The sequence below is a fragment of the Nuphar pumila genome, chromosome 6 (genome assembly GCF_984573655.1).
Source record: "Nuphar pumila chromosome 6, dmNupPumi1.hap1.1, whole genome shotgun sequence".
Lineage (NCBI taxonomy): Eukaryota > Viridiplantae > Streptophyta > Magnoliopsida > Nymphaeales > Nymphaeaceae > Nuphar > Nuphar pumila.
The window spans coordinates 105,909,119-105,923,239 of NC_143254.1; the positions used below are offsets into that span (position 1 = coordinate 105,909,119).

The 14,121-nt window shown below is 35.1% G+C and overlaps 1 protein-coding gene across 1 annotated transcript; it reads right to left on the reverse strand.

Annotated features, from left to right (window-relative positions):
• Positions 1-5,271: 5,271 nt before the first annotated feature.
• On the reverse strand, positions 5,272-9,482 carry LOC149835553 (triacylglycerol lipase 2-like). Its single transcript, XM_090009614.1, has 9 exons — positions 9,399-9,482; positions 9,037-9,153; positions 8,759-8,902; positions 8,377-8,487; positions 8,134-8,277; positions 6,946-6,986; positions 6,777-6,856; positions 6,592-6,687; positions 5,272-5,603 (listed from the first exon to the last, which is right to left on the reverse strand). Exons 1-9 carry the CDS (start codon positions 9,480-9,482, stop codon positions 5,272-5,274), a joined length of 1,149 nt encoding a protein of 382 aa, XP_089865740.1.
• Between the last annotated feature and the right edge of the window lie 4,639 nt (positions 9,483-14,121).

Genomic DNA, 14,121 nt, shown 5'->3' on the forward strand with positions numbered 1-14,121 from the left:
ATGACCATTTAAGGCGCTTTTAAATAGCCGGAGCGAGAATTGATTGGTCCTGCCTGTGTGCAGTCATGTGTTTGGTTCCCCTTGGTTGATAACTAAGAGAGGGCAATGGAACAGGTTTTAGACAAACACCACCAGGTGTGTCTAGGTGTATTTGTCCAGTGACTCAAACACCCTTAAATGAAGAAAACTCTCTCTCTCTCTCTCTCTCTCTCTCTCTCCAAAACGTCTTGCTTTTCCTTTTTAATAGCCATAAAACTAAATTATTTTATAATATTTTAATGTTATTAATACGTTTATGATTTCAATTATTTTTACTATAACGCTTCAATTTTTTAAATTAAAAATTTAGGAATTTTTTTAAAACTCTTTTACATGATTTTTAAAAAACACATCGAAAACTCTTTTTAAATACGGTTCAAGCTTTGGGCAAGTTACAAATACAACACACACACACAAGTAAGACTAGAATAACTCAATCAAACCATAGTTTGCATTTAAATAAATCAAATAATAGTCTCAAACATTATTAGAGTTAAGAGGACTTAATCAAATAAACAAATAATAAAATAGTAAGTCTATTAAAAGTCATAAAGAACTATGACCTTCTTGGCGTCACCTAAAGCCTACTGTCATCACCCTCTAGCCTAATCATTACCTGGAATATTATAAGTAGAGGCATAAGTGTTATTACAACCTTGTGAAAATTGGATTTCAGAAAAGAGATTTCAAGCCTAGAGGCACGTTCTTAATATCGCTATCTTTAGAACTTCAATCGCCCCACTTCAGGAATTCCGAAGATGCGAAAAAGGGTTTTGTTACGACTGAGTTCCCAGGATACAACTAGGCTTAAACCTCAAGAGAGTCACTGCTTCGCAAGAACATATGACCTCTCTCACACATGAACTCTGCAAGCCAAACCAAGAAGAAAGAAATGAGAAAAAATGGAGAGTCAGAAATTCTGATAATTCAAAAGACGAAAAAGGAAGAGATTTATAGACTTGTGAGAAAGGCCAAAACGTTTTAAGATAAATGAGATTAATGGCCATAATCCAGACGATTTGAAAATAGGATGAAAAGGTCCTTGAACAGTCACCCACCTTTGACTATCAATCAAAGGCCTTCAAAACCGTCCAACAGTCACAATGCAACATAAACTCAATATAAATGTTATTAAAACCTTTCAAACGGCCAAATATCTCAAAACCAAAAATCCAAAATGAACATTTGCACCTCATATGCGCCTCGCACCGCTGCGAGCGTGCGAAGTGCGCCATCAAAATGCCACATTGTGCCTCAAGCGCCCTTGCGCGCGCAATCGTGCGCGCGTGCACGAATGGCGCATCCGTTGCTGCACGATGCACAACAACGTCCGCAATCCACCTAAAGACTCAAGGCTTACCAAAGTAAAGAATAGATAACAAACTCTTTATTTAAACCTCTTGAAAAACTTTTCTCTCTTAGATATGAGACTAAACTTTTTCAAAACACTTTTGGTAGTAAACAAAATCATTAATATTTTAAAACTTTCCTAACAATCCCCCACTAGTTTTAAAATATATTTGGCTTGCATAGAAACTTATGCATCAATGAGAGTGTCTGTATGACTTGAACCCCCACTATTTGAAAGAAAACCTAAATTAACCAAGGTGCTAAGTGGACTTACCTTGAACTTAACTCCTTATATTGTTAACGGAGTTTTCAATCATACATAGGTTTCCGAAAGTTCGATTGTGTGGATTTCATGTTAGCACATTTAGAGCCTTGTGCTTTCCTGGATTCATGAGTGCTCTAGAGAATTGTCAATTCTCATAAGAAATGGCTCACATTTCTACACTCATATATGTGAGTTTGTCTAGGTGTACTGTAACACACACCCTAACCTTAAGGCCTACAAACTCATTAAGAGCTATTAGCTCAACCCTCACATTAGTTACAACTCATGAGCACATATCAGTAATGGGCTTACATAAATATGCTCAATATTTGTCATTCACCAATTCGTTTCCCATTGAACCTATGCATGTAGGATCTCCAGCGCTCTAGGTTTGATATCCTTAGGTGATGACTTAATTGGCTTAATTCTCATTCCCCTCGATGTTTTTTTGATGACATCTCTCGAAAGGCCTTTCGTAAATGGGTCTGCCAAATTTTGACATGACTTCACATATTTCAATAAAATAATATTGTCATTAATCATTTGTCTTATAAAACTGTGTCTTAGTTTAATATGTCTAGACTTTCTATTGTATTTCATATTACCTGCTTTACATATAGCTGATTGGCTATCACAAAATATTGAAATAGCAGGTATAGGCTTCTCACCTAGTGGAATATCCACTAACATATTCTTAAGTCATTCAGCTTCTCTACAAGCAGATGCCAAAGCAATAAACTCAGATTCCATTGTAGAATGAGTTATACAGGTCTGTTTCTTAGACCCCCATGCAACTGCTCCTCCACCAAGGGTAAAAACTCAACCACTCGTAGACTTGGAATCTTCAAAATCGGTATTCCAACTTGCATCATTATACCCTTTAATAATAGCAGTAAACTCGGTATAGTGAATTTTATAGTCTAAAGTATGCTTTAGATATCTAAGAATCTTGTTCACTGCAATCCAGTGTTAATGATCAGGATTATTAGTGTATCTACACACTTTACTCATTGCATAGGCAATATCAGGCCTTGTGCAATTCATTGCATACATAAGGCTACCTACAACACTGGCATATTTTAATTGTTGAACACTTGCACCAATATTAGGAGTCAATTTTATATTTGGATCATATGGGGTGTATGCTGGTGAACTATTAAAATATCCATACTTTGTAAGAATTTTCTCAATATAATGTGATTGACATAATACAATGTCATTTTTATTTCTTATAATTTTAATTCCTAAAATAACATCTGCAACACCCAAGTCTTTCATACAAAACAAGGATGATAAAAATCTTTTTGTTTGATTTACGCATTCACTATTGTTACCCAAAATAAGCATATCATCAACATATAAATAAATAATAATAATTGAGCTACTATCTACTTTACTGTAGACGCATTTGTCCGCATCATGAATTTTAAAACCATTATGTACCAGAGAACTATCAAATTTTTCATGTCATTGCTTAGGGGCTTGCTTTAATCCATATAAGGATTTCTCAAGTTTGCAAACTTTGCGCTCTTGTCCTAGCACTACAAAACCTTCAGGTTGCTCCATATATATCTCTTCATCTAATTTTCCATTCAAAAAGGCTGTTTTCAGGTCCATTTGATGGTTTTGAAGCTTATATATGACAGTCATGGCAATCAGAATTCTAATAGTAGATATTCTAGTTACAGGAGCAAAAGTATCGAAATAATCAATATTTTTTTTTGTTTAAAGCCTTTTGCAACCAAACGCGCTTTAAATTTATCAATTGAACCATCAACTTTTAATTTCTTTTTGAAAATCCATTTGCAGTCAATAGTTTTGCAACCAACAGGTAAATCCACTAATTTCCAAACATTATTAGACATAATTGATTCTATTTCATCATTAATAGCTTCTCTTCAAAAGGCAGCATTTTGAGAAGACATAGCCTCTTGAAAAGACACAAGATCATTCTCAATTAGAAATGTATAAAAGTCAGAACCAAAAATAATTGATTTTCTAATACTTTTACTGTGTCTAACTTCAGTTTCTGGTTCATCAGCACAATCATTAGAATATTCAATCATGTTATTAACAAGATGTTCATCTACTGTAATGCAATTGCCATCAAGAAGAGAATCAATTGCATTTTTATGTTCTATGAAAGATGCATCTCTAGATTCTATAATAACATCATTAACAATGTCCAGAAATCTATATGATTTACTATGTTCAGCATACCCAACAAATGCACATTTAAATGCTTTAGGTCCAACCTTCTTCCTTTTATTTTCTGAAATTTTAACATATGCTAAACAACCCCAAACACAAAAATAACTAAGATTAGGTTTCTTACCAAAACACAATTCATAAGGTGATTTTTCAGATTTGGAATAAGGAACTCGGTTAAGAATATAACAAGCAGAAAGTATAGCCTCTCCCCATAAGTTGGAATGCAAACCCGTATTAAGAAGCATTGACCACAGTTAATATTAGCTAGGGTACAACTCTATGACCCTTCAACTCTCATATCATTTCAATTTAATTTTACTGTCATAACCCTAACTTTTGGAATCTTTTAAAGATGGAGCAAACAATTTAGTCGAAAGAGAGATTATTTGCTAACATATATTTTCACTTTCCTTTGAACCTGAATAATATATATATATATGTATACACACACGATTTAAGTGCTACAAAGCATTTCCACTCCTTTCTCAACCTCATCTATTCTCTACTTTTAGATCCAATAAGTGAGTCGCCAAATTATAACTCTATTAGGCAATTTGGTCGTTTTCGTATGGGGGTGAAAATAAAGTGTTTTTCATCTTGAAAGAAATGAATGGCTGTCTTTTAAAGGAAAATCCTTCTCTTTTAGAAATTCACTGTACATGGAATCATAGATTAGAAATTTAGTATGCGGGTTCCACTGATGGAAAACTGCATCTCCCTTACGAAAAGTTAATTGTGAATATAAATGGCCCATTCCTAGACTAGGCCTAATGAGAGAGAGAGAGAGAGAGAGAGAGGCGAACATGTTGGGCAGCAACCAAATATTAGCTACTGTTTGAAAAGCTACTTTTTGAGATGTACATAAATAGTTTGGATAAGTGATGTACATTTGGTTGCATCTCATGTGATTTGGAGATGTGATTTCAAATCACATATTCCACCCTTTGATTTGAAATCACATGCACATTCGGTTTCTCATTTTCATTTTTCTGTTGTGCAGAAGAGATTCATTCCCTCATTTGCATGAGATTCTGAATCTCATGAGAGGTTACCAAGCTTGCGAGGGATGCACCTCTTATAAAACAAGGGTCTTAAATGAATCATAATAAACTCATCTCTATGGCCCTATCTACTTAAAAGTGCTTGAGAAGGAGAAGTTGAACTCATTGATACGGTAAACATTATATATATATATATATATATATATATATATATATATATATATATATATATATATATATATATATATATATATATATATATATATAGAGAGAGAGAGAGAGAGAGAGAGAGAGAGAGGTTTGTCAACACTTGAAAATGACACTTTCTAGTTTCTAACAAAACGAAAATGGATCAATCACTCATCATGGATGATGATGATGATGATGAGCGTTACGTAGCATCAATCACAGAACAGCACTATTATTATGAAAGAAAGCAATGAGCAGGGTGTGAACTTTTTCCCTGGCGTTGGATGCCATGATGAAGTCCGCATGTGCATAGTCCTCGACAAGCTCAGTCGTGAGCTTGCCTTTCTGATGGAGCTTGAGATCATCGAGCAAGAGCCCCACATCTTGAACGTCTGAAACTGCATCCCTCCCACCGTAGCTGAGGAAGAGAGGAAGATCCGCAGGGATGTTTGAGAGATTGTATGGTGGTGGTTGCACCTTCCCATAGTTCTTCATGTTGGTGGTGGGATCGCCATAGTCGTACATGGCCACATTGCCGTTTCTAACCACTGCATGAGTGCATCAAATTTGTGCAAGTGAAATGTGGCACAACTGCTCACATGGGTTCCTCACACCTGGCTAGTTGGCGGCTCGATTTGTCCTGAGTTGAGGGAGCACACTTTTAATTTGCTGCTGCACCTGATTACCACCTATCTTTGGGATACAGCTTCTCAGCTGTGGAGCTCAACAAAAGATGGTGGGTGATCAGGTGCTGCAGCACACTTAAGTGCGCAATACATAGCACCTAATACATGATACCTGATTTCGATTCTTTTCATGAGAGCAGATTCAAAGATCAGGCCCCAATTACTGTGCGCCACGTAGTGCCTACCCTTCTCAGGGTTCCCCATGCCTCCAACCCTTGAGGGAGGATAAGGTGAAATGTGATTGCACACCTCATTCCTTTCATTATCATGTAAAAGAAGAGCTTCACATGTGAAGTCGCAGATTTATAAAAAACTGCCAGCTCGGCCTTCCTATCAAAAAGCTTTGATAGGGTTTACACACAAAAAAATAAAGTGGTAGGTGATGGAAAAAACTGGCGCCCAGTTGTACCAGTTTGTCTCATTCACGATGAGAAAAGATTATATCAGGATTGCAACTCTTTCTCATAAAAGTTGCATAAAACAAACTGTGCTGCAAAACATGATCACCCTCTGCCTTTACGATATAGTTTGTCAGATGTGGTGATAGGTGATCAGGTGCAGCAGTAAACCAAAAGTGTGCAATCACATTGCATTTGGTCTTCCCTCCCTACCTCCCACCCCCATTCAAAAGGGTCCAACATGTTATACATGTTTGTCACACAACCAGAACACCTTTATGGATTTGGATTCTAATTCAGATGTAAAACCCAAAATTGAGAAGGCCCAGAATGCCTTTACGGCCTCCTCCTAAATGGTAATCAGTCACTGGATATATGAACCAAACCTGACCCGTTGACAACTCTAGACTGCATGAACCAGAAAATGGAACTCACACAGATTTTCTACTTACTCTGAGCCAAGTGCACAAAGTTCCTTGTGGATGTTGACTGAGGCTCATATTTCAAGAACGTGTCCACTGCGAACGGCTTGAGGCAGCAATTATATCCTTGGAAAAAAAATCAATTTGATGAATTAGACATCCATTTCATGCTTTTAGACTAAGCTATTCATGAACTAGACAACTCGTATCCTTACCTGTTAAGACTGACATCAAATCCTTGCAATCTAATCCAGGAAATGAACATATGGTCCTCAGCATAAGGTCCACAGCTTCACTGTAAGATGGTTGGCAGAAATAAGAAATAAGAATGGCATGTCCATAAAAGCCTAGCTCCGAAGGTGTTAGAGGAGAAATAAGGCTTACCTTTGTGGAACAAACTCTGGAATGCCCAACATGCTAATTAGCTGAAATATGATGTTGTATCGTATGTCAGTACCAACCATTACAACCATGCAAGAATATATATATATATATATATATATATATATATATATATATATATATATATATATATATATATATATATATATATATATATATATATATATATATATATATATATATAGAGAGAGAGAGAGAGAGAGAGAGAGAGATGGGTATGTGGTTAATGAAATATGCTTAATGATGCATGCTTAATGTATTTTTCTGCTCTTCCTCTGTTTTTTTCACAAGTCCAACCCCATAAATGTATTGGGCATGGTTGATTTATGAGGAATCTATATTTGGATCATGTGTTTTTGATAAAAAAAATGATATTTGGAGCCTAAAAATTTTACAAAGATTTTGGACCGTTGATTTTCAAACCTTATAAAACCCATCCATGTGTAGGAATTAAACACTTCAAGAGCTGATCCCTATAAAAACAAGTACATAGATCACATCTGTACAGCCAGAATTTAAGAATAAAACAAAAAAAAACTGAAAACACATTAAGAATGTATCATTAAGCACCTACCCATTACTCTCTCTCTCTCTCTCTCTCTCTCTATATATATATATATATATATATATATATATATATATATATATATATAATGGTGGGCACCCTGCTAAATGAAATGCTAATGGATTTTTGGTATTTTTTTCAAAATTCTGACCTCATAGATGTGTTTAGCATGATTAAATTTACTCGGAATAGACACTTGGATCATGCATTTATGGATGAAAAAAATGGCATTTAGAGTATCAAAATTTTATAAAAATTGCAGGCTGATGATTTTTGAAACATTATAAGAACCTATCCATGCATCGCAAATCAAATGCTTCAAGAAATTATTCTTATAAAAACAAGCATATAGATCACATCTATACAGTCAAAATTTTGAAAAAACACCAAAAAAATCATTAGCATGTTTCATTTAACACCGTGCCCATTTTTTTAGTCTCTCTCTCTCTATATATATATATATATGTATGTATATATATATATATGTATGTATATATATATATATATGTATGTATATATATATATATATATATATATATATATATATGTATGTATATATATAATTCTAATCAATATACATGTCTTGTTAATTTATGAAACCATACTTCACCACCATAGAGGTTGGCAGCTATTTGGACAATTGCTGTGGTCACATGGCTCAGATAAGCAATTGGGGACAAGAGAGCAGCAGCTTTCACTTTGTCAACCAACTTATGTTGGGAGAAGGATGCCAAGGCAGTCAAAGTTCCCTACATGAACAGAGGACCCCATGTTTTACACAAGTAATTGGCACCTAAAAGGGTGTAAGTAACAATGAACTGCAATGAATAGCCAAATGCTTTTCTTACCAATGAATGGGCAACATAATTTACTTTTTGCCTGGTGAGATTGGATACAAAATCAACGTTGGCAGTGAGATCAAAATTTGCCAATTCAACCCATGTCCACGCCCAGTAGGCCTGCATAAAGAGTTCTTTCAGGATGCTGAGTGCATTAATGCCACAAATCTCTTAGAGGGAATGGTTTTCATGGGAAAATCCTCAAGAAAATATTGGGAAATAATTAAGTAAAAATATAAATAAGATAAAAATGCTTTTGCTGTGTTAGTATTTGGATAAATCATGGCATTTTCAAAATATGCAATATTTTTTAAAATCTCCGCCTATGGAAATGTGATAAAAACACTATATATTTAAGATATCGGCAATTTTTTTCTAGAGAGAGAGAGACAGGGTCTATATCGGCATTCAGGAACTTGTGGCGTCTGCTAGGCCTCGTTCCACGTGCATTGGAGATCCATACATCGAACCCTTCATCGGCCAACACGAACGCCAAACCTTGGCCTGGAGGAGTCACCACCCAAGCCAGTCCATCCTAACAACCCAGCAGCAAATCCATTATAACAAGGATGCTTATACATACATTCATTCAATATTATAACAATGAAATTCCATTACTACATATGGAGGCCCAACATGCACGCATATCACGTACTACTTAAACCTTACCATAAGTATACCATGTTGCAGCAAGACCGGTTGTTTGGCCACAGTACCGTTAGAACTGCCTGCCAGTCCTCTAGGGATCCTCTGCAAGCCAAGGATGTACCCGTCCTCTGTACTTACCTGCATGGGCATGACATGTATATAAATTGATCCATAAGAACTCATCTTCTTTCTTTTTTTATTACCTTCCTTGCTTAAGGAGCCGCATTCTTTCTATTTAAATAGATTAATTTACCAACTCTCACACGAGCGGCCCACATACATATATATACACATATATAAATATACATAAGCTGGAGATTGAATAAGTACAATACAATGTACTCGTGACACTCGTAGCCGTATGATTGCGCTGTTATGCATACGTCACTGGTGCAATGCCCCAGGTTGAAGCAGAAGCAGAAGCATAGAGCCAATACTGTAAGAAACCTCCTTCCGTGTGCGCTCATTGTCGTGATATTGTTTCTTTGCAATTGCAATTGCAATCACTAAGTGGGCTTAGAGGGCACACCAAGTTTCTTGTGGCAAATGATGATCAATCCCACCAATATATAGGGCTCTCGCTCATTAAAGGTGCAATCTTGACCACCATAACAGTTTTGTGGGAATTATTGTGCTCCAATTTGACTTGACCCATGCAAGGAATGAAACAGCCACAACGTCTCTCTCTCTCTCTCTCTCTCTCTCTCTCTCTCTCTCTCTCTCTCTCTCATTAAATAATAGTAAATTTCACATTCCCTAGTGCATTAAAGATATTTCCCTTTAATAAATCCATCAGAAACGTAGTCTCCACAGGAGAAATGCAATGCCATGTGTTTCTTGAATTTTCCCAAGCTGCTGTGATTGTGAGAACACTTTCTCAAGGTTTGTGAAACATGCTTGAATCTTTTGAAAGTTAGTCCCAAGATTTGGCACCAACTGTGACCAATGCAAGCACGCTTACTTTTCTTTTGTGTCGACGAGATTTTAATTTTTTTTGTTTTTTACACAAACGTGAATCATTTTAAAAATAGAAATAAAAATGATGAGGAATCACCGAAATGAAAGAAAAACAGAAAAAAAATTGAAAGGCAAAAAGAGAGAATAAATTTTGCCATAAACTTTAACATAAATTTAGTCAACAATATGGTGATTTTTTTTTAGAATATTAAATTTTTTTACTAAATTACTTTTTTTATTTACTACAAAATCATTGCCCTGAAGGGCAAGACTTATTAAAACTGAAGTTTATTCCTGGTGCTGTCAAGGTGTCGGATTTGGGGCCAGATCCAAATAAAGAATGACCCGTGTTCAGAATCAGTTCAGGTACCCTTACCTGATTTAATTATATGTAATGCCAGGAGAATTTTAATCAGAAATGGGAAATGCATACAGGTCGTATATAGTAATATAGGTTATGAATCTATATGAAAAACGTAATCCACAAGATCCAGGTTTGGATTATAAATGATGTAACAGAGTTATATAAGGCTGGTAAATGAAACGAACCAACCGAACAAGGGTTTTCCGGGCTCGGCTCGGCTCGTTTACAGCAAACCACTTCTCTGCTCGGCTCGGGATAGCTTCCAAGCTCGAGATCGTATGAGCCCCAGTCAGATGAGCTGAGTCATGAGCTGGATCGTAAAATAAAAAACCATTTTTTATAGGGTCCACTGTGAAAATGGAAACCCTAACCTCTTGGTTGCCTACATATTAATATGTATCACATATAAATCCTATATAAGCTCATCTAAAAGAGCCTAAACCAACCGAGCTGAGGAGAACACCAGTTGTTCATGCTCGGCTCAGTTGCACTATACATCTCGCCGAGCTAAGAAGTGGGGCTCCCCTTGTCTGGTAGGAACAGCTAGTGCACGTCATCTTGTGTTGGGATGTTGCAATTTCAAATCCCAATGGTATCGTTGTATAACTGGTAGGGGTCTGCCTAACCCCAGTTTGCTTATAAAAAAATGGCAAACATTACCTCTCTCTCTCTCTCTCTCTCTCTCTCTCTCTCTCTCTCTATATATATATATATATATATAGAGAGAGAGAGAGAGAGAGAGAGAGAGAGAGAGAGAGAGAGAGCTGCTCATAAATTAGTTACTAAATGATACGTGCTAAGTGGGTTTTCTGCCCTTCCGGTATTTATTTTTGCAGTTTCTAACCCCATAAATGTGTTGAGCAAGGTTGATTTACAAGGAATCCACATCCAGATCATGTGTTTTTGATAAAAAAAATGATATTTGGAGCCGAAAAAATTTACAAAAAATTTGGGCCGTTAATTTTTTTAACCTTATAAAAACCCACCCATATGTCGGAATCCAATGCTTCAAAGAGCTGATCCCTACAAAATCAAGTACATAGATCGCATTTGTACGGTCAGAATTTATAAATAAAATTAAAAAAGACTTCAAAACCCATATAGCACGCTCATTTAGCACCTAACATGTGAGCAGCTACCAATTATTCATAAACTATATATATATATATATAGTAATGGGTGGGTGCTAAACCCATTTGGTGCTAAATAGGTTTTTCTGACTTTTTAATTTTATTTTTAAATTCTGACAGTACATATGTGATTTATGTACTTGATTTTATAGGGATCAGTTCTTGAAGAGTTTGATTCCAACACATGGATGGGCTTTTATAAAGTTCAAGAAAAAACTTTGTAAATTTTTGAGTCTCCAAACATCATTTTTTTCATTTTTTTCATGGAAAACACATGATCCAGATGTAGATTCTTAGTAAATCGACCATGCCCAACACATTTATATGGATGAAACCGCATAAAAAGCACCCGAGAAGCTGAAAAACCTATTTAGCACGTGATTTAGCACCAAATGGGTTTAGCACTGATCCATTACTCTCTCTCTCTCTCTCTCTCTCTCTCTCTCTATATATATATATATATATATATATATATATATATATATATATATATATATATATATATATGATCTATTAAGATTTAATGGTAGTGATAATTCATTAATTTATTACAGATACTAAAAACTCAAAGTAAAATAAGAATCATTTTGTTACGTTTAACGTGTGTTTGTAAACTTCTATAATAGATAAATGCTTTAGTCTATTACGTGAGAAATTGTTGGACCGATATTTTCTTATAAAAATGTCAGAAATTATTTTTTTAAATTCTCTTTGTGAATAATTAATAATTAAATTTTTTTATTTTAAAATATAAAAAAATCTATTATCATGAGAATTTGGTTGTTGATATTCACGGAAAAAACATTATTTTAGAACGATTATTATATCTAGTAGTATGTTTCCAACTGCTGCATATCCTAAACAAATACAACAACTCACAAGCTTCAAATGTAGGTTGAACCAACAAACTATCGGAAACATTCTTCTTGTTATTACAAAATTGTATCTATTCATAACTTTTAAAATGAAAATTATTCATAAAATAAAACACACACATTCTATAACCCAACCTTCTCTTTTTCTCATGTTGAGAGAGAGAGCATAACCACTTTGAGATATTAAATGTTATATTGAAATATCAAATCCAATTAATGCTCATTAATTTACTTTAGTTTCCTTTTTAGAGAGAGAGAGAGAGCCGTAAATATTTTTTTATAGAAGTTATAAAAATCATATTAAATGCCTTTAATATTGCATATTGAGTTTGTTTATTTTTAAGCAACCATACTAAATAGCTCATCACAGCCGCAGGATTGTAAAAGATCCAATGGTTGTTATTAAGGAGTAGGTGCACCACGAGCACCTGATCATATATATATATATATATATATATATAGCTGCGCAAGCCTTATTAGGTGTGTAACTTTCTATGGGATCACGATTGATGGACGGCCAACACAAAAAATGTTAACGTGTTTTTTTGCTCATTTTAAAGTTTCAGCGGCAGTTTTTTCTGTGCTAAAGGTTCATTTTTTTATTGAGACCTTTAGCGGCAGTCAAGAACTGGTGAAAAACTTTTATTTTTGCATTTTTATGTTGTTTTCAGCATTTTTTGCAGAGAACATTAATTGTGCATCCATCACTCCTATGATGGACGTATATATATATATATATATATATATATATATATATATATATATATAGAGAGAGAGAGAGAGAGAGAGAGAGAGAGAGAGAGAGCATAGGTATGATACGTGCTTAATGGGTTTTTCAGGACTTTTGTTTTATTTTAAAATTCTGACCATACAGATGTGATCTATGAACTAGATTTTATAGGGCTCTTGAAGTGTTCAACCCGACACATGGGTGGGTTTTTATAAGGTTCAAAAAATCAATGGTCCAAAATCTTTGTAAATTTTTTAGGCTCTACATATCATTTTTTCATCGAAAACACATGATCCAGGTGTGGACTCCTCATGAATCGACCATGCCCAACACATTTATGTGGTCGGAACAGCAAAAAAAAATACCGAAAAGAGCAGAAAAACCCATTAAGCACTATATATATATATATATATATCGAACATATTAGGCCTCATTTTTTATTCTGTCACATGGTTTTGAAGTGTTTTATGATAGATCTAAACCGTTGGATGTGTTTATCATGCTCGATTTAATGGGAATCGACTCTTGGATCATGTTTTTGCAACAACAAAAAAAACATGTTTTTATGACCCCCCAAAAAACTGGTACCTTCATAGCCCTTGATTTTGGATCACTAAAAAAACCTGTTTACAGGTCCGATTCCGGTGATCCAAAAAACGGTTTTCACTAAAGAAAACCTATATATCACATCTTTGGTGTCAGATGTGAGGAAAAAAATACTAAAAATACAATTTTGGGAGCGCAAAGCCAGAAAGTGGGCAGCACCAACGCATTACTCACAACCCCATTTCAAACTCTCATCCTTGCTATTTTCTCAAGGTCTGTACTTGGCAACTTTTCGGAAGCAAGTCAACTGGCTGCAGGTACATCCAGGTCAAGATATGATAGAACTTGGTTCTTCCGATTAACTGAAGAGTCATATACCTACTGGGTCAAACAATGCCCAAGAAAGGTAGGAATGCAAACAGATGGATCCGGATCGGTTCGGAACATCCAACTACCATAAAAGTTTCATACTGTATACGGCCGCATCAATAAAGAAAGGTACGC

Bases quoted from the DNA above. Each gene is read 5' to 3' on its own strand.
- LOC149835553 (XM_090009614.1), bottom strand. From the start codon at position 9,482: ATGAGCGCACACGGAAGGAGGTTTCTTACAGTATTGGCTCTATGCTTC. The intron at 9,154-9,398 runs GTATGCATAACA...ATGCCCATGCAG, and splicing joins TGGGGCATTGCACCAGTGAC to GTAAGTACAGAGGACGGGTA. The intron at 5,604-6,591 runs GTAAGTAGAAAA...GCACTCATGCAG, and splicing joins CTTTGTGCACTTGGCTCAGA to TGGTTAGAAACGGCAATGTG.